This window comes from Chanos chanos, chromosome 9, assembly GCF_902362185.1.
Source record: "Chanos chanos chromosome 9, fChaCha1.1, whole genome shotgun sequence".
NCBI lineage: Eukaryota > Metazoa > Chordata > Actinopteri > Gonorynchiformes > Chanidae > Chanos > Chanos chanos.
In genome coordinates this window covers 33,406,984-33,424,607 of record NC_044503.1, presented here as the reverse complement: position 1 = coordinate 33,424,607, position 17,624 = coordinate 33,406,984, and the positions used below count along the sequence as shown (strand labels likewise).

Here is a 17,624-nt window from a genome sequence, read left to right as displayed (position 1 = left end):
CGACATGGTTCTTAAACCACAACAGTCGCCAGCCAAGCAAAAGATGACTGAACACCGTATCCAAGGTTCATCTGGTATCTATCCAGTCTCTGCGCTTGTGGCATGACGCTGAAAAACTTACATGCCTTTCTTAAACTCTTAAACCGAAATACTGCTCCAAATGTCTGCACTCAAATATCTCTCAAATTCCACAAGTGTTGACTTCGTTTCCCCATCTGTTTCTTTCGGCGTGGATCTTAAACCATAACAGTAGCGAGTGAAGAGGTGAGTGCATGCTCAGGTTTAAATAGGACTGTTCTTCACAAAGTTTTCGCTTACGGCCATACCACTCTGAACACGCCCGATCTCGTCCGATCTCGGAAGCTAAGCAGGGTCGGGCTTGGTCAGTACTTGGATGGGAGACCGCCTGGGAATACCAAGTGCTGTAAGCTTTTCTCTCTTTCCCCCGCTCTCCGGGTATTATTTTCTAATTTCGCCCTCTCCGTGTCAGTCTCCGTCCTTCTCTCTCTTTTTCGTTTTCTGAGCAGGCAGACCGACAGCTTTGATGACCGAAAACGAGGCCGTGCATTCTCCTTTCATGACCGCTGCGTTCGCTTCTCTGGATGGCCCTAAACTTCCAAATTGTCGACATGTAGTCACACTGAACGTAAAAACGTAAATCGACTTTATCGATTTGAACTTTTTTTTTATGGAGTATTATGTTGTGCAGAACTCGGTATTCACACACACACACAGCAGTGACTGAAGTGATGAGTGCATGCTCAGCTTTAAATAGTACCTCTCTCGCCGCAGTTTTCCCTTACGACCTGAATTAAACAAAACACACAGATGTAACTCAATCACCGTGGAGCTGGAGCCCGTGAGCCTATTTATTTACGTATTTATTTACTGGGCTGCACTTCTTGAAATGCAGTTGTTTCGTGAACATCGAAAAGTTGTGTTGAGGGGAAAAAAACACCGTCCTCTATCCCCACTATCACCACAATGTGATGTAACTGCATTATATATCATTTCAGCGATCGTATTAATATTGCGAACATCTTTAGAAATCAACCGTTGCGTACAAAAATGTATTATATGGTTTTATGGGGTCTCCCGCCTCGACAACAATATTAACACAGGATCGCGTCCAAGCTGTTGTGCGACTGTATCCAGTCTCTGTGCTTCTGGCACGACGCTGAAAAGCTTACATGCATTTCTTAAACTTAGGTCATTTTACCGAAATACTGCCCCAATTTTCTACACTCAAAATCTACTAGGACCACGAGGGGGAAGCGTATGACTGATTTTCATGCCTCGGGAACTGTCATAATGCGAGTAACCCGACTGAATGATGTACTATTAATACAAAATGTATTATTAATTCGGATTAGAATTCAACCTTTTGGTTATCTCTGCGATGTTGCTATAATGCTATTAATAGAATAGAATAAAATGCGTAAAAGTGAAAAAAGTTGATCGAAAGAAGTAGGCCTGTTATGACATCATAATGCGGGTGATAAAAGTGACGTTCGGTGATGCTGTCAGAGGCGTCGACTTCGCTTCGTTGCGTAATCTCTTGATTGCATGATTATTGAATCGTAGCAGTAGTTAGTGACACGGTAAGCACATGCTCAGCCTTAAATAGAACTTTTCTAGTCAAGGCTTTCGCTTACGGCCATACCACCCTGAACACGCCCGATCTCGTCTGATCTCGGAAGCTAAGCAGGGTCGGGCTTGGTCAGTACTTGGATGGGAGACCGCCTGGGAATACCAAGTGCTGTAAGCTTTTCTCTCTTTCTCTCCGCGCAGGTATTCTTTTCTAATTTCGCTCCCTTTTCTTTCCCTCTTCACGTCACTCGTTGTCAGTCTCTCTCTTTTTCGTGTTTTGAGCAGACAGACCGAAACGGGGCCGCGCATTTTCCCTTATAGGGTGCTGCGTTCTCTACTCTGGACGGATTTTGAATTCCATAAAGGCCTAAGCAAATTAGAGCTAAATATTTTTATTTTGTTTCATCTTATTTCATTTTATTTATACGCTGAAGTGTGATTGGATGACGACAATTTGCAAGTTTAGGACCGTCTATAGAAGAGAACGCAGCAGCCTTTCACGGTGAATGCGTGGCCCCGTTTCGATAGTCACTGCTGTAGGGCTGCCTTCTCAAAAAAACGAAGGGAGAAAGAGAGAGAAGGGCAAAAAGTGTCAGAGAGAAGGAAAGAACGGCGGCAGCGAAGTAAAAAGCACGTGCGCGGAGAGAAAAGCTTACAGCACTTGGTATTCCCAGGCGGTCTCCCATCCAAGTACTGACCAAGCCCGACCCTGCTTAGCTTCCGAGATCGGACGAGATCGGGCGTGTTCAGAGTGGTATGGCCGTAAGCGAAAGCTTTGTGAAGAACAGTCCTATTTAAACCTGAGCAATGTACTCACCTCTTCACTCGCTACTGTTATGGTTTAAGAACCACGCCGAAAGAGACAGAGGTGAGGAAACGAAGTCAACACCTGTGGAATTTGAGTGCAGACATTTGGAGCAGTATTTCGGTAACATGCTCTGAGTTTAAGAAAGGCATTTAAGTTTTTCAGCGTCATGCCACAAGCGCAGAGACTGGATAGATACCAGATGAACCTTGGCTACGGTGTGCAGTCATCCTTTGCGTCCTTATCAGATTTCGCTACCGGTCGCAGGAACTTATAGCGTAGTCTGTGAATTATCTGTCAAATTCACCTTGTCAAAAATGCTACCGAAAGGCAGCATCTTTAACATGATTCTGACGTGTCATAGAAACAGTAAAGTTGGTGATAGGATGCACATTTTGATAAAGCAAACGTTAGTAAAGCCAGTGTAAGATAACTGAATTGTGTCAGAGTGACTGTATTTGCCTATTTGACCCCCCCCCCCCCCCCCCCCCCCCCCCCCCCCAAAACGAGAGAAGGCTTGGTAACGATCGGTGGGACCATTTCATAAGAATAATTTAGGATGTTCTGTCGTTTTGTCCTACCTTGTTAAAATGTCATATCTTCAGCCATCGATATTTGCTACCCTAACTTGAAACACTACCGCAGGTAGCCTGCCCTAAGTTGCGTACCATGTTAAGTGGATAGGCAACAAATGGATCGTCAGAAATGCTACCAACATGATATTGTTTCTATTTAACAAGTTATTGTAAAAATAGCGAGTGAGTGAGGGGACAACACTCGCAAGAATGTGCCTACATTTTTAAAAAGCGTTTCTACCGTCTGAGGACGCAAAAGCAGATAGACGAGCATTTGGTTCCGTCAGCTGATCTGTTTTTTCATGCCTACGCATGCGCACTACCCGCTGACCGCACGTTGTGATGCGTCGCAAAAAAGGTTGGACAATGGCCCTCTTCTTGTTATTCGATGTTTTCGTACAAATAACATTTCATGAACTGTATCTCAATAGACAAATAACTAAGTTAATACATATGCTGACGTGCTCCAGGTCCTAGCTGATTAAGATAGGCCTACATACGTGTGTTTCTTTCTTAAACATAACACAGCAAGCACACGTAATCAAACACGTTTTATTTATATTTCATTCATTGTGCAAAAGCCAAATAAAAAAAAAACCACAACAAAAAACAAAAGTCATTTTGTTTAATGCAGTATCTGCAAATAACAACAGCAACAAATAACAAAAAAACAAACAAACAAACAAAAAAAAAACAAAAACGAGCGGACACTGCTGATTCATCAAAACTTAAATTCACCTTGAATGTTCAAAGTGACCGGGAACATCCACAAACCACAAACTTTTATAATTCCTCATATTTTATATTGTTATAGATCAAAGAGGTCACATGACGCAATTTGGACTGAGATACTTTCAAAGGCATTTTCTGACCCTTAATGTCGACACGTTGAGAATGCGAAGCTAACTAGAAGCAGCAGGAAACTCTTTTTAAAAAGTTCACAATTTGTGGACTAACCCTAAATGCATTTCTGCTCACAACTAAAGTTTAAACATGGTCCTATACAGAACTTGTTTTGAAACAAAATCACACTTAGGACCACATCTGAATCTCTCCCAAACAGGAACTCAATCTAAACTGAGTCCATTTTGATTCCATTTAGATTAAAATCTCCATGGTGCACTGCAGCATGAGTGTTTGTGCTATAGTGTGTAACAATCGTTATTGAGAAGTGACCACACAGGAGATGTGGTTTAATTCATATCTGAGTGTGTACAACACAAAGAAATATTTTACAGCAAGGGTTTAAAAAAAAAAGAGAAACAAAAGTAAACAAAACAAACAAACACAAAAGAAAAACAGAATAATATTCTGTTGAATATCACACATCACAATAAATCCTTATTAATTTATTGGTGTACAAAGTCCCCTGTTCTGTTCTTTCATTGGTCAGACAAAGTGCCAGTTACCTTATAGTTCCATTCTAATATAATGGTAAGAATATAATAGTAAGAACCATCGTTATAATCATCTTTATCAGCATAATGTAGAGCTGTCCAAAAAAAAAAAAATTATTAATAATAATAATTAAAAAAAAATACAGGTGTAACAAGCATAACATTTTGGTCAAAGCCTCATTTGAAAACGACCCTTGGTTGCCTGTCTGAGGTGCAGCGGTAGCAGAAATGTCAGTGCTGTAGTTGAATGGTTTCGTTTAATTACGCAAAGGCCTCATCCATATTCGGTTAACGACTGCCCATATAACGACTGCTCCTTGTACCATTTTCTGCTGCGCTTAAAATGTGTGGTGGTGTTTTGTTGGGTTTTTTTTATCATTGTGTGACTCTGCCATGACCCCTTTGCCCATTTACAGCAGCATGCGTAACTAAGGTCATTTATGGGCAATGGTTATGGAGCTCTCCTTTTGATGGGGGGGGAAGACCTGGTCCTGGAGGGCCAAGATGTATGCGGGTCTTCACATGAAATGTGTGAGTGCTTCTTTTGATTTTCAATATGGACCTTTTTTTTTTTTTAAGGATTTGGGGCATTAAAGGAGTAGCTTTTAAAGTAAACTAAATGAAAAAAAAAAAAAAAAGAACGGAGATGTTTGTTGAAATTTTTGCAAAAACCAGCACACAGAGTGACCCTCAGAGACCAGGTCTAGACAGCCTTTTCGGAACTCCCAGATCGGTTTCAAACACATGAAGACGTCACCTCCGGGGCTAGGCCCATTTCCTGTTATTTGACGTCACTAGGTCACATGGGAAGCAAGTGGTCGTCCCTTTCCTCTGGCTCCTCCCCCAGAGGCTCAGTGGACACTCCCCTATATGTGGGCGGTTCCTCTCTGCTGCCACGGGAACGGCACACAAAGTCACAACCATCCTGTGAGACAAAAACAAACAAACAACTGAAAATGTATGCATAAATATGCATTAATGAAATGAATAGAACAAGAAAGCATGACACAGAGATCAAGGGACAGAAACAGAGAAAGAGAGAGACAGAGAGAGAGAGAGAAAGAAAGACAAAGACAAAATGAGAGAGATAGAGAGAGATGCACGGTGATATACTTACAGCCGCCAAGTTGCCAATTTCAGTCCAAAAGGTGTAGTTGGGGAACTGGTCCACACCTTTTGCACCCACGACCAATCGGAGGTAGAGGAATCCAACAATCAGGTAAACCGCCAATGAGGAAAAGCAACTATTGTCAGAGAGAATACGAAACCAAAGTTACAGCCAATCCACTGTAAAAACACTCCATCCTCATTAAACACACCACTGTTATTCAAACGCGAACCGAGTCAGTCAGACAGGACATCAAAACTTTGGGTTTTTTTTTTCCTTTCATTTCGCCCGGAGTGATCCACACGACTTTCTTTTTCACTTTTCAGCACAAACAACGCGAAATCTGAACCCACCGGAAGTGACCTAGTTTAACTCCCTAAATGACTCAGACCGCGTCTGCATGCCGAATGTTTCCACAAAAGCAAATGTGTCTGATTCTATGACCCAGTGAGGTGACTGGCTTAAAACAAGAATCAGATGTTTCAGAGGTGAACTAGGACAAACAAATGGCCCATCACTGAAATGGGAGAGACTGGTTTAAGAGTTGACTGAAATGGGAGAGACTGGTTTGAGAGTTGACTGAAATGGGAGAGACTGGTTTGAGAGTTGACTGAAATGGGACAGACTGGTTTTAGAGTTGACTGAAATGGGACAAAGCAGTTTAAGAGTTGACTGAAATGGGACAGACTGGTTTTAGAGATGACTGAACTGGGACAGACTGGTTTAAGAGTTGACTGAAATGGGAGAGAGACTGGTCTAAGAGTTGACTGAAATGGGAGAGACTGGTCTAAGAGTTGACTGAAATGGGAGAGACTGGTCTAAGAGTTGACTGAAATGGGACAAACTGGTTTTAGAGTTGCCTGCTGTAGGACTCACATGATGAGAAGAATGGATCCAGTGCTGAGCTTGGACTGCAGTACTGGACACACGGCACTGGAGTCCAGTTCAAACAGGTAAAAACAGTCACTCTCTCGCTCTCTGTCCTCCAACACTAATGACAGATCCCCCTGTGAGAGAGAGAGAGAGAGATAGAAAACAGGATTAACATAAGTATGTATGGTAAGACCAAACAAGTTATGAAAAAATTATATATATATATATATATATACACACACACACATACACACACACACACACACACACACACACACACACACACATATATATATATACACACATACATACGACTGTTCAACGACACAAAGCTCTACAGTGAAAGCCTACGCTATGAAGCAGAGTCAGCAGAGATCTTTACAGAAGACAGAAAAGTAAAGAAAGAAAGAAAGAAAGAAATATTTTTTCCTGAAATGAAATGCGTCTTAAGTTAAATGCATCACAGTATAATTCTGAGGCAGGGCCTGGTGACAGAGTTCTCACCGCGCTGGTCCTTCTGTCGCAGGAGATCATGATAATAGCCTTCCTACTCTCCTTATTACAGTGGCTTTCATACTCCGTTCCTCCAGTGTAGATAAGCATCACCCAATCACCTGCAGGGGGCAGCAGAGAGACCATCTCAACCTTACACCATCACAGTTCTCCAATCTCCACCATACATACATATTTCCCATTGTTTTTAGCGTAGAACACTCACTGATTAGAACCTCAAAACTCAAATGAATTAGAACCCTTCTCCATTTGGGTTATTTTTTGAAGTAAGACAGTGCGAGTGGAAAAAAAAAACCCACTGTGTGTGTGTGTGTGTGTGTGTGTGTGAACATTTCCATAAGCAATATGAGAACACTATGAACCCGACCGCACAGAGCAACTACAAAAGCTGAACAGACCTGTGTTTCTAAATTCCAGTCCTGGAGATGCACACAAAGACGGTACAGCTCTGTTCTAACCGTGGTGCAACCACACCTGACTCAAACTATCTACCAGTTACTGAGCCACTGGCCTCTTGTGCTAGCTGTACTAGTGCTGAGGTTAATCAGTACATGTACTGTAGTGAGGTCCAAGGAACAAAGAACTAACGAACACCGTTCTAGAACATGTGGCCAGAGACCTAGATATGCCCCTAGGTCAAAATGACCCCTTGACCCGCATCTCTTTTAAGCTGCAGTGTTCTTCTTGTCATTAGGAGGAACACATCAGCACCGTCTCTGAAACAAATCCACGATCGTTCAGCAACGCATCTGAGTATACCAGACAACTAAAAGAGCAAAAAAAAAAAAAAAAAATGACACATTTAAATGTGTTCGTTCCATCAGCGGAGTTTGTGAGAATGAATCTGTGGATAGTGTGCAAAACAACCGTGGATGAGAACACAGACATATATAGAAATAAAATAAAATCTATATACACTCAACACAGGAAACAAAGAGGACGAAACGGAAACGGACTTGGTTTCGTTTTTAATGTAGTTTGGATACAGTAATGTGTATTAAAAAAAAAAGAAATTCAGAATGGTCTTAGTACCTGTTTTGATTTCTGTAGCGAACGGGCGCTCGTCAGAAAATGCGAATGTTTCATTTTTGTTCACAATTCGATCAGAGTGTTTCTAGGGATCTAGCGAATTCACTCCGCGCTGTCGAAATATTAGAGGTAACATTGCTCATGACTGCTTTAAAGAAAATCATAACCGTCAAAACTCTGCATGAAATTAGCTGTTGACGATTCCACCACGGAACGTGACTTGGGGTAGAGAGGAAACGGACCGAAACGTTCATTCAAACAAGGCGCCGATCTCCGTAAAGCTGCTTTTTGGAGACAGTTTTTAATTGTAAAAAAAAAATGTTATACGAATAAACTTGAACTTATACCTGGACAAACCTTCATGACTTATCGGTCTCAAGTCAAGCCTGACTGGTTTACAAAAAAAAAAGAAACCTCACCCAGATATACTAACAGTTCTGAACACTTCTGAAACGGCGTCTGTGGCAGGAGAGTGTACAGGCAGTCCCGCCCGTATTTACTGCCCGCGGCAAAATGACAAAATGACATGTGAGCCTAAGTGCAGTTCATGAATCTTTTCTTACTTCCACCAATAGCCTGAGCATTCGTGTAGTTTCCAATTCTCGTCTTTTTCTCGTTTTTGTTGTTTATCTGGACCAGTCCTGCCCCATCCACGCCAACAGCAGCTCCGCATACGCGGAAAACGTAGGTGTAGTCATCCTTATCGGTTTTGACTGTCAGATTAAAACTGCTCAGAGTTGGGGGGGGGGGTAGGTGGGGGGAGGAGGGAGAGAGCTGCAGTTAAAAATTCAAGAGTCAAGGTTTGGTTATGCTTAGAATTAAAAAAAAAAAAATCGCAAACAGTCAGAGGATGCAGAAACTACGGCTAAACACCCTGTAAGAATATGGGTAAAACTGTTGAGAGACGTAGCTAAGATTCTGCTGTGTCACGTTTTGCAGCGCTACTTTACCATCTTAGAAAAAGTGATCAGTTATGTCACAAAACGTACCACACAACAGACAACTATGTCAAAAAAAGAGAGGCTTGTGAGCCTACACAAACAGCAGAAGTGGGTTAGACCGTTTCACTAGTGTACTTCCTTACTCTCTGTTTTTCAGGGGTTCCAGTAATTTGAGGACTTTGCGTTCGCTCTCTGACTCTTTCACCAAACGACAATCAGTCTTGTCATCTCCCTGCCCTCCGCCAGCCAGCAAAATGATCAGAATGAGGATAGTCGAGACCAGCGGCATGGTTTTAAACAAGAACATGGAAACCTGAAAAGAAGAAGAAAGGTGTTAAAGCTACACCGACAAGTTCCAAACGCAATAATTTCATTGTAATGCCTAATCTTTCATGACACTGTCTCTGTCATCTTCTCGGTACAAATGAGTACTACATAGGAGAGCAGCACACCATTCTAGAACTAAGCATATCGGTTCGTGCACGTGCAAACTCTCGGTTAGTGCACGAGCGACACTTCAGTGAACTTGTAGCAAAATCACAGCCAATCAAAATCACAGTTAATGCTGTATCTCAGTCTCTTTCACCGCATTATAAACTGACCTCAGATTTGTACATGCGGATTTATGAAATAGTTAGCTTATCTTTTTAAGAGCGTTATTCTGGTCTCAAAGTTTTCACGCAATGCAGAATGCAAGAAACCATGCTGTGGACGTACCTTTTAAAGTTGCCCGGAGTGAAAAATTAATGTCAAAACTGCGGGAAATGAGCTATCAAATGAAATGTACTGTAACTTGTAAATCGAGATAGATAGCTAAAGAAGTTCCGGCTAGTTCCCCAACTGCTCGTGTCACACAGCCTGAATACTTAAGGTGATTCGTACTTACAGCTAATGAGCAAAAGCATATATGCTGTTAAGCAAATAGATTATACTCAGCTAAGTGCAAAATCAGTTATGTGTCTTTCAATGGCAAGTTATTTTCAACTAAAGCTAATACCCCCGCAAGACGCGGAAGTGAAACTAAACAAGTTGCGCATGTGACTCTGCATCAGACGCGCGCGCGTCCGGTGAGAAACGGAACTGGCGTAGGGATGAAGAAAGATGACGTTGTCGCTGTCGCGAGTTTAGGAAGTTGTGGAATTTACCTTTGCAAGTCTTTAAGCTTAGGAAGGCCTTACATCTTTCCTTCATGTACATTTCCACACCTTTGCCAGACTAGCTGACGAAGTCCCGGCCCATAGCCGAATGCCCCTTCAGAAATTTGATAAATGTTTGTGTGTTGTTTTGCTCAACTCTGTATTTTAACACGTACAGATTGTCTAGGATGGGTTTACTCTTTCAAAATCGTGTCCAGAGGTCGCAGAGACCTACAACTTAAACGACACGTTTTTTTAAGTTATGACAAAAATATTTAGACTCAGTTTTTAACAGTACCGAGCAGCAGATTTTTTTACTGTCCTATTTCGGAGACATTAGATTTAAGTTGACTTGGTTTTGACGTGTGTATGCGCTTGTATGCGCACGTAATGGCATGTAGTTAGCTTGATTAAATTAGATATATTTAGACCCTTAACCAACGCCCTATCAATAGAGTGCAGCCTGTTTTTGTCTGGGGCCTATTGTTAGGCAAATGTAAACACTGATAACAGACAAAGGAAAAGCTGGAATCACAGCTTAGAGTTCCAAACAGTCTATGTAACAAGCCTCTTATCCACCAAGAGGACCGTGTTCAAAATGCTAAGTGTTATCAATGACAAAAAAAAGAACTTCTGTGGGTCCCATTCCGATATTCGACAAAAGTTTACACTGTCATACACAGAGAAATGACAAGCCTGCTTTTTTTTAGAAACGATTACAGTGTATGATCAGTTTATTATCAGCTAATACAGAGACAATTACATTTCATTTATGTACTCAATGAAAAGTAAGTCTTTCAGCTTTGTCCATAAAAAAAAAAAAAGATAATGGAGAAACATAACTTTCAATGGTAATTTGATAGTAGTGATACAGTTAAACAACACTTGCGGTGTGTAAATATGTTAGTGTTTGTAATTTTAGGAATTTAAAAAAAAAAAAAAATTCTGGTTAGAAATGCTCAGATGTTTCAGCTTTCTGTTGAGACTGGTTTAAACAGTAAAGCCAAAGCACATATCTGAAACTGAGACAGCAGATGCTGCCAAAGCGCCGCTTTCCCCGTTAGCTTTGATGCGATGGATACGCCAGGCCATTCATGTCAGTCACAATGGGTCCATCCTTTACTTTTTTATCTCAATATTTAAAAAAAAAAAAAGGCTTTTGTTTTTAAGGTGAAAACCATTGAAAAACCTGATCGCTTCAACTTCCACTGCCCCCACATTGTGGGGTGGGCAAGAGGGTTTAAACCCACAAAACTGGTTTTCTTAGTCACAGTATCAAGAGTATCCAATGGGAATGAACCTTAGCCATTCTCCTGTTGGATGGTTATGACATTTGGATAAAGTCATCATAAGAGTCGTGGAATATCTCCTCAGTTCTATCTGTCTCAGTGACCGGCTGAAAGACATTTTTTTTTTTTCAAATTTGGTTAAAACGGGAACTGATTTCAGCTGGACTTTTGTTCTTTATTATTGATTTTTTTTTTAATGAACAAGCTAGTTTAGCGTGTATTGATTCAGACGTTTCCCATGTGATTAAACGAGCGCTAGTCTCCTTTCTTTTTGTGGCCCAGGAGAAGCTGGCAATATTAAGAAACCGTCTCTCGCCAAGAGAAATTCTCTTGCAACCGAAAAAGAAAGCAGTCCATTTTAGCACAGATTCGTCTGCTCCTGGGTCTTAGAAAGCTTTTTTGACATTGAACTAAGGATTAAAGTTGTCTGTTTTTCTTTTCAAATGTTCTCCCGGAATGTTTTGCCATTTTTATAAGCCTCTTTCAGCCAGCAGGCAAAACTGTATGCATCTGTATACAAACTCACCATTACCTCCCCTCCCCCACTCATAGTCTCTCTCTCTCTCTCTCTCCCTCTCGTTTCTGTTCTTTTCACTCCTTCTTCTCTCCGTGTCTTTACCTGTTGACTGTGTGCCGACACACCCAACACCTCTGTCTCCACCAATCACAGCACAGAAGGGAGACACCCGAGAACTGAACTTCCTGTTTCTACAAGACTGGGAACACAGAGACTCTGGAAGGAGAAAGAATGGTAGATTTTTTTTTTGATAGAAATTTTGGGGTCGACAGTATACTTAATTACAATGAACTAACTGGAAAGAAGAGCCAACGAAAGAGAGAACTCTTTGAAGGAAACAGCCAAACAAGACTGGGATTAAACTAAACCGCTGGACTGTGCTTGTGCGTGTGTGAGAGAAAGAGAGAGAGAGAGAGAGACAGAGAGAGGGAAAGGAGGGGGAAGATAAGTGTCAATCTGTTCGGACTTGTTTGGGAATTTGAGGAGGGAGGTAGGCAAGAGGGGAGGAGGGGAAGAGAGAGAGAGAAACAGTAAGAGAAAGAGAGAGAGAGAGAGAAAATCGAGTGGGAGCTACTCTGGCTGTGTTTGGGAAACGTTTGTTTTTCTCAGAGGGCCAGACGACATTAACCAGAACACAGACAAGGAGCGATAATTAAATCAAGAGTTTGAAGTAAAACATCTACTTCGGGCTTACTACAAGTTCTCATACCACCAGACGAGAAATATGTGGAATGTTTGAGGGTTGTGCAATGCTTGCAAGCTCCTCAGAACTCTGAGAGAGAGAGAGAGAGAGAGAGAGAGGAGGAGAAATAGAGGACAGACTCAAGTCTTCCCCTCCTCAGAAACACTTCTCAGGTAAGCGCCTTTCTCAACCTCTTTTACTTTCACATACCCATTCTTATTTCATCATTTTTTTTTTCTGTTGATTAAACTCCACGTGTGAGAATAGTTGTTGAACATGCTCTTTGTCAGTGCGGTGGTTTGATGGTTACCACATTTGTGAACTTTTGATCTGTTCACACACACGCACACACACACATAAACTGACTGACTTAACTATGTTGGTATGTGTGTTTGATTTAAAAATGACTGTGTCATTCTCTTTTGAGTAAACATTTCAGTGTGTCATGGTAAGTCAGCCATGTTTAAGAAGGTGTCAGCTGTTGTTTTTTTCCCCTCCTCTGTTTCTTTCTCTACAAGTCTTCCTTTTTTGTGTGAGTTTCTTTTCTTATCCTCTGCCTGCATTCTTCTCTCACAAACTTAAATGAGATAATCAGAAACAAGTTATTTGAGGTTTGTTTGTGTCATGCGCAAAAAACAGCGGTGTACCACAGTCAACCAGCTTACATTCGGTTACTGCATTCAGTGTTCTCATCAGATTGTTCTAAGACGTACTCTCTCTCTCTCTCTCTCTCTCTCTCTCTCTCTCAGAGAAAGAACATGCTTTATATAGATATTTGTATATTTAAATCAAAGCAAACTTTGTCACATCATAAATTCCAAGTCCCACATCATTTTACGATGTAACACACTTTAAGGTCGATGATGAGACCTGACAGAAACATTTGATTATTATCAGATTCCCTCCCCTTAAAATCACCCTGTCAATGTGGGCTGGTCCGTAACTCTAGAAACATCGTCGCATTTCGAGTTCTGAATTCAAATTTGTTAATGGTTTTACGCACACTCTGACTCGCTCACATTACTCAACGTGAAGGCCGTGTGCTGTGTATTGCTAAATTTACTCAACGCAATCACTTTCCACTGCAAGTTTGAGTCAACTGAACAAATCTTTGAATTTTTTTTTTTTTTTTTTTTTTTTTTACAGTGAAGTAATATTTTGCAATTCAAGCACTAGGCAACCATTCGAGATCATATGTCTTGATGAAGCCACGCATCAGCATGACAGATTTAGCCAGCTGACCATGATTAGACGTGTACAGAGACACGGTTTTGTTCGTCAAATCAGCCAGATGTGCTAAAGGTACAATAAAACTGGAGTGTTTTAAGACTGGACATGAAAAACAACTCCACAAACGCAGTGATTATGACTCATGATTCTCAACTCGTACGGGAATAAAAAAATCAGCGAAAGAGGGATTAGTCAGGGGGGGGAAAAAAAGAAAAAAGAGAGAAATCAAGTTATGTGGCAAGAGTTTGGAGTCTTGTCTGAGAAACGTCGACTTGCGAGTGCCAGCGAACTCACCATCTGGGGTCAATTTTTCTGTTGAGTTTACCATGAAGTAATTAGCCATGTCATTTTAACCAGAGTTGACATTTATTCATTTATTTATTTATTTAGCCACGAACTGGCGTTCCATTCGGATGTGACTATCATTTGCTCTCGCGAATATCACTGCTCTGATTAGTATTTATCTATACACATATTTTTTAAATACTGTTTTCATTGTCGTTTACTTCAATTACATATGTTTCTTTTCTCTTAGGGTATGTAACAGTATGTTGCCATGGGAACGAAACGCACAAGTTGGAGCAGTCAGGATACACTTCCTCTTAGCACCGCCACATCCGAGAGGAGCAGTCAATCAAGCGAGAGGCACCCAATAAGACGAGAGGTCAGCCCTCGGCCCGGCCCGAGAACGCACCCCAGCAGAGAGAGAGAGGAGGAGCAGAGAAGATACAGAGAGATGGAGAGGACGAGGGAAAGAAGGGGAGAGAGGGGAAGGGACATGGACCAGGAGCAGTGGGATAGGTACAGAGAGAGGGAGAGGTTCCAAACTTTCAAAGGAAGAGACGAAGACACGGAACGGAGAGAGAGAGACAGGCGGAGGGACGGCGAAAGGCGCGCAAACGGACGAGTCGTCTCCATGCTCGAACACGGAGAACCCAGGGAGAGGCGAAGGAGGAAAGGAGACACTCTTCCAAGGATGAGGAGTCAAGAAAGAGAGGGAGCGAGATTCTATCTCGAACCCGGGACGGGAAGGGCGAGGGAGGCGGAAATGACCGAGAGAGAAAGAGAGAGAGCCAGAAAGAGAGACCGAGACCTACAGAAATACAGAGAGCTAGAGAGAGAGAGAGACAGAGAGAGAGCCCGAATGAGGGAAGAGTGGAAGAAAAACGGAGGGAGAAGACCGGAGAACGAGGAGACGGAGAGAAGGAGAGAGAGAGGGCTGGATTACGAGCCCGGCGCGAGAGAGAGAAGGGAGAGAAGAGAGAGAGACGCGGAGATCAACGACCCGCGGGGCAGCAGAGAGAGAGAACGAGAGAGAGAACGAGAGAGAGACAGAGAGGCACGGTTTTACTCTCCACTGAGAAGGAAAGTCACGGAGGGAGAGAGGGGCAACTACTCGGACAGAGAGGGGAGAGATGAAAGGAGGAGAGAGGGCCGAAGAGAAGGAAGACGAGACACAAAAAGCGAGGGGGACAGCGAGGAAGAGAGAGAGAGGGAACGAGGGAGAGATACGAGAACGGTGAAACTGAAACACAAACACAGCAGGAGCGAGGGAGACAACGAAGGAGAGAGGACGAGAGAGAGAATGAGGGAACGGGAAAGACTGAGACAGATGGAGAAAGAGAGGGAGAGGGAGAGAACGAGGGAGAGAGACAATCGGAGACAGAGGGGAAACGAGGGAGAGAGAGAGAGGGGCGGAACGGGGAGAGACGTAGAGAGATACGCGGAGAGAGAACGAGACAGAGAATGGGATCCGGACAGGAGGAGGGATGGAGCGAGAGACACGCAGGGGAGGAGAAGAGAAGATGGACAGATTGACAGAACAGAGAGAGAAAGAGAGAACGCGCGCTCATACGCTTCAAACGAGAGGGAGAGATACACAGAGGAAGAGAGAGCGCGCGAAAGGGAGAAACACTCGGAGAGAAGGGAGAGGAGAGACAGAGAAAGAGAGGAGAGGAGAGAGAGAGAAAGACAGAGAGCAGGAGAGGACAGGGGAGCAGACAGAGGTAGTCGATCACCGACAGAATCACAGAGAGAGAGACGCACAAAAGCCCAAAGCAGCGGAGAATGGATCTCAGGAAGTGACACAGAAAGTGATTTGAAGGGGAGAGGACCAGCAGATAGCTACGAAGAGAAAGAAAGAGAGAGCACATTAAAAAGAGACAGACGGAAGGAGGAAAGAGAGAGTGCGGGAGGACAGGATGTCAGCAGGGGACAGAAGGAGGGGGCAGATAGAGAGAACGTCGACAGAGAAGGAGAGAAACCAGAAAGAGAGAGGGAGAGAGAAAGTCAAGAAGAGAAACCGGTACAGAGAACGAGGAGGAAAATGTGGCTAGAACCTCGACAGGGAAGAGAGAGAGCCAGTTCTTCGTTAGAGGACGAGTTCGCCGAGAAAGAAAGATCCAGATACACCTTTGCTGACAGGTACAGAGAGAGAGAAAGCGTGAGAGAGGAAGAGCAGGAGAGATACGCGGACAGACAGAGCGGAGAGAGAGAGAAAGACAGGAAAAGGCCAGAAGATTGGTACAGGGAACGAGAGAGAGCGGGAGAGTTCGTGTGGGACGAAAAGAAAGAGAGGGAGAACGAGAGAAGAAGAGGTGTGGGAAGAAAAGACAACAGCGCAGAGAGGGGGTCTGACGCAGAATACGGGAACGAACCAAACTGGCAGGGGGACAGAGAGGGACAGACGGAACGAGAGAACGCGACAGATAACACGGAGGAGAGTGACAGAGAGGAAGAGGAGGGAGAAGGAGGTTACGGCAGATATGAAGAAAGCGAGGACGGAAGCGAGGACGTTTGGGAGGGGGAGGGCGAGAGGGAGAGGGCGGCCGCGACGGACGACGGGTTCGTCACCGTCTCCAGCGGAGGGGAGGGCGAAGATGAATACGAGGAGAAGTTTGAGGACTGTGCAGAATTCTGGGATACCGGGGTTACCGCAGGACAGACGCACAGAGCCAATGAGACGCAGGGCGAACCGGAGGGAGAGGGGGAAACGAAACAGGGGACGGAAGAAGAGAAAGCGGACGAAACCGTCACCGTCTTCTGCCTGATTGGTCAGACTAATCTCACAGATCGCATGACAGAGGGAGAGGCCAATCAGCATTCGGGTCTTGACAACAATGCTGCGAATGCTGACCAAGAAATAGAACTAAATGCAGAAAAACACCCAGGGAATGATTCTGAAAAAGACAGAGACAACAGTAGCCAGGGCACAGAGGAAAAGAGAGAGGGAAGGAGTGGTGCCACTTCCACGTCTATGGAGGAAACGAAAGAGAAAGACTATAACCCAAAAGAACAAGAGACGCAAGCTTATGAGGATATGACCCCGTCGGAGAATCCAAAGGCGTCAGCCAACGAGAGGACAGGGACAGAGTCTGAGCTCCACCCGCCGGAGCACCCCGAGGGACCGGAGGACTGTGGGCGTGATGTCGAGGACGAAAAAACGACGGCTCAGGCGGTTCGTTCCGAGCAAAGGGAGGACGGCGAAGGAAGGATGGAGGAACATTTTCAGGTGGAGGAAACGTGGACCACGGCAGAAGAAAGGAAACGCCAGTCCGGCCCCCCTCACCTGAAATGGGCCAAAAACGTCATCCGAGAGTACCTGGGGTCCTCCGAGGAGGGCGTCCTCGCCGTACCGGAATCAGCGGACCCTCCGACGGACGTCCCTCCCGGCCAATCACAAGCCGAGGCGAAGGAGGAAGGGGCAGAGACGCCCATCTACGCCGCCGTTGACAAAACTGCCAAGCACAAGAGGCGGGTGGACTCAGATCCGTTGCCGGGGGTGACCGAGAAGGAGAAAGGTAACCAGGAACACACTCACCTTGACACACATCTGCAGACAGAGAGTGAGAGAGAGGCAGATGGAGAGGCGCTACTCATTCCAGGAGAGGGAGAGCCAGAAATGGAGGAGGACTTGGAGGATTACAGGGGAGGGATGGA

At 43.9% G+C, this 17,624-nt stretch overlaps 2 protein-coding genes and 3 non-coding genes across 5 annotated transcripts in view; 3 read left to right on the top strand and 2 right to left on the bottom strand.

Annotated features, from left to right (window-relative positions):
• The first annotated feature begins 312 nt into the window (after positions 1-312).
• Positions 313-431, top strand: LOC115821928 (5S ribosomal RNA). Its single transcript, XR_004025616.1, has one exon. It is a non-coding gene; the product is annotated as a 5S ribosomal RNA (ribosomal RNA).
• Positions 432-1,649: 1,218 nt separating this feature from the next.
• LOC115821910 (5S ribosomal RNA) lies at positions 1,650-1,768 on the top strand. The gene has a single exon (XR_004025599.1). It is a non-coding gene; the product is annotated as a 5S ribosomal RNA (ribosomal RNA).
• Positions 1,769-2,239: 471 nt separating this feature from the next.
• Positions 2,240-2,358, bottom strand: LOC115821922 (5S ribosomal RNA). The gene has a single exon (XR_004025610.1). It is a non-coding gene; the product is annotated as a 5S ribosomal RNA (ribosomal RNA).
• Positions 2,359-4,965: 2,607 nt separating this feature from the next.
• Positions 4,966-9,820, bottom strand: m6pr (mannose-6-phosphate receptor (cation dependent)). The gene is made up of 7 exons (XM_030784599.1): positions 9,549-9,820; positions 8,975-9,144; positions 8,454-8,617; positions 6,853-6,962; positions 6,352-6,482; positions 5,485-5,611; positions 4,966-5,292 (listed from the first exon to the last, which is right to left on the bottom strand). Exons 2-7 carry the CDS (start codon positions 9,136-9,138, stop codon positions 5,167-5,169), a joined length of 822 nt encoding a protein of 273 aa, XP_030640459.1. The 5' UTR covers positions 9,139-9,144; positions 9,549-9,820; the 3' UTR covers positions 4,966-5,166.
• A 6,191-nt stretch (positions 9,821-16,011) lies between these two features.
• arhgef5 (Rho guanine nucleotide exchange factor (GEF) 5) overlaps positions 16,012-17,624 on the top strand; it is an 11,555-nt gene continuing 9,942 nt past the window's right edge. The window contains exon 1 of the mRNA XM_030785469.1: positions 16,012-17,624. This exon is cut by the window's right edge and continues 314 nt beyond it. Coding sequence (XP_030641329.1) covers positions 16,012-17,624 — 1,613 coding nt within the window.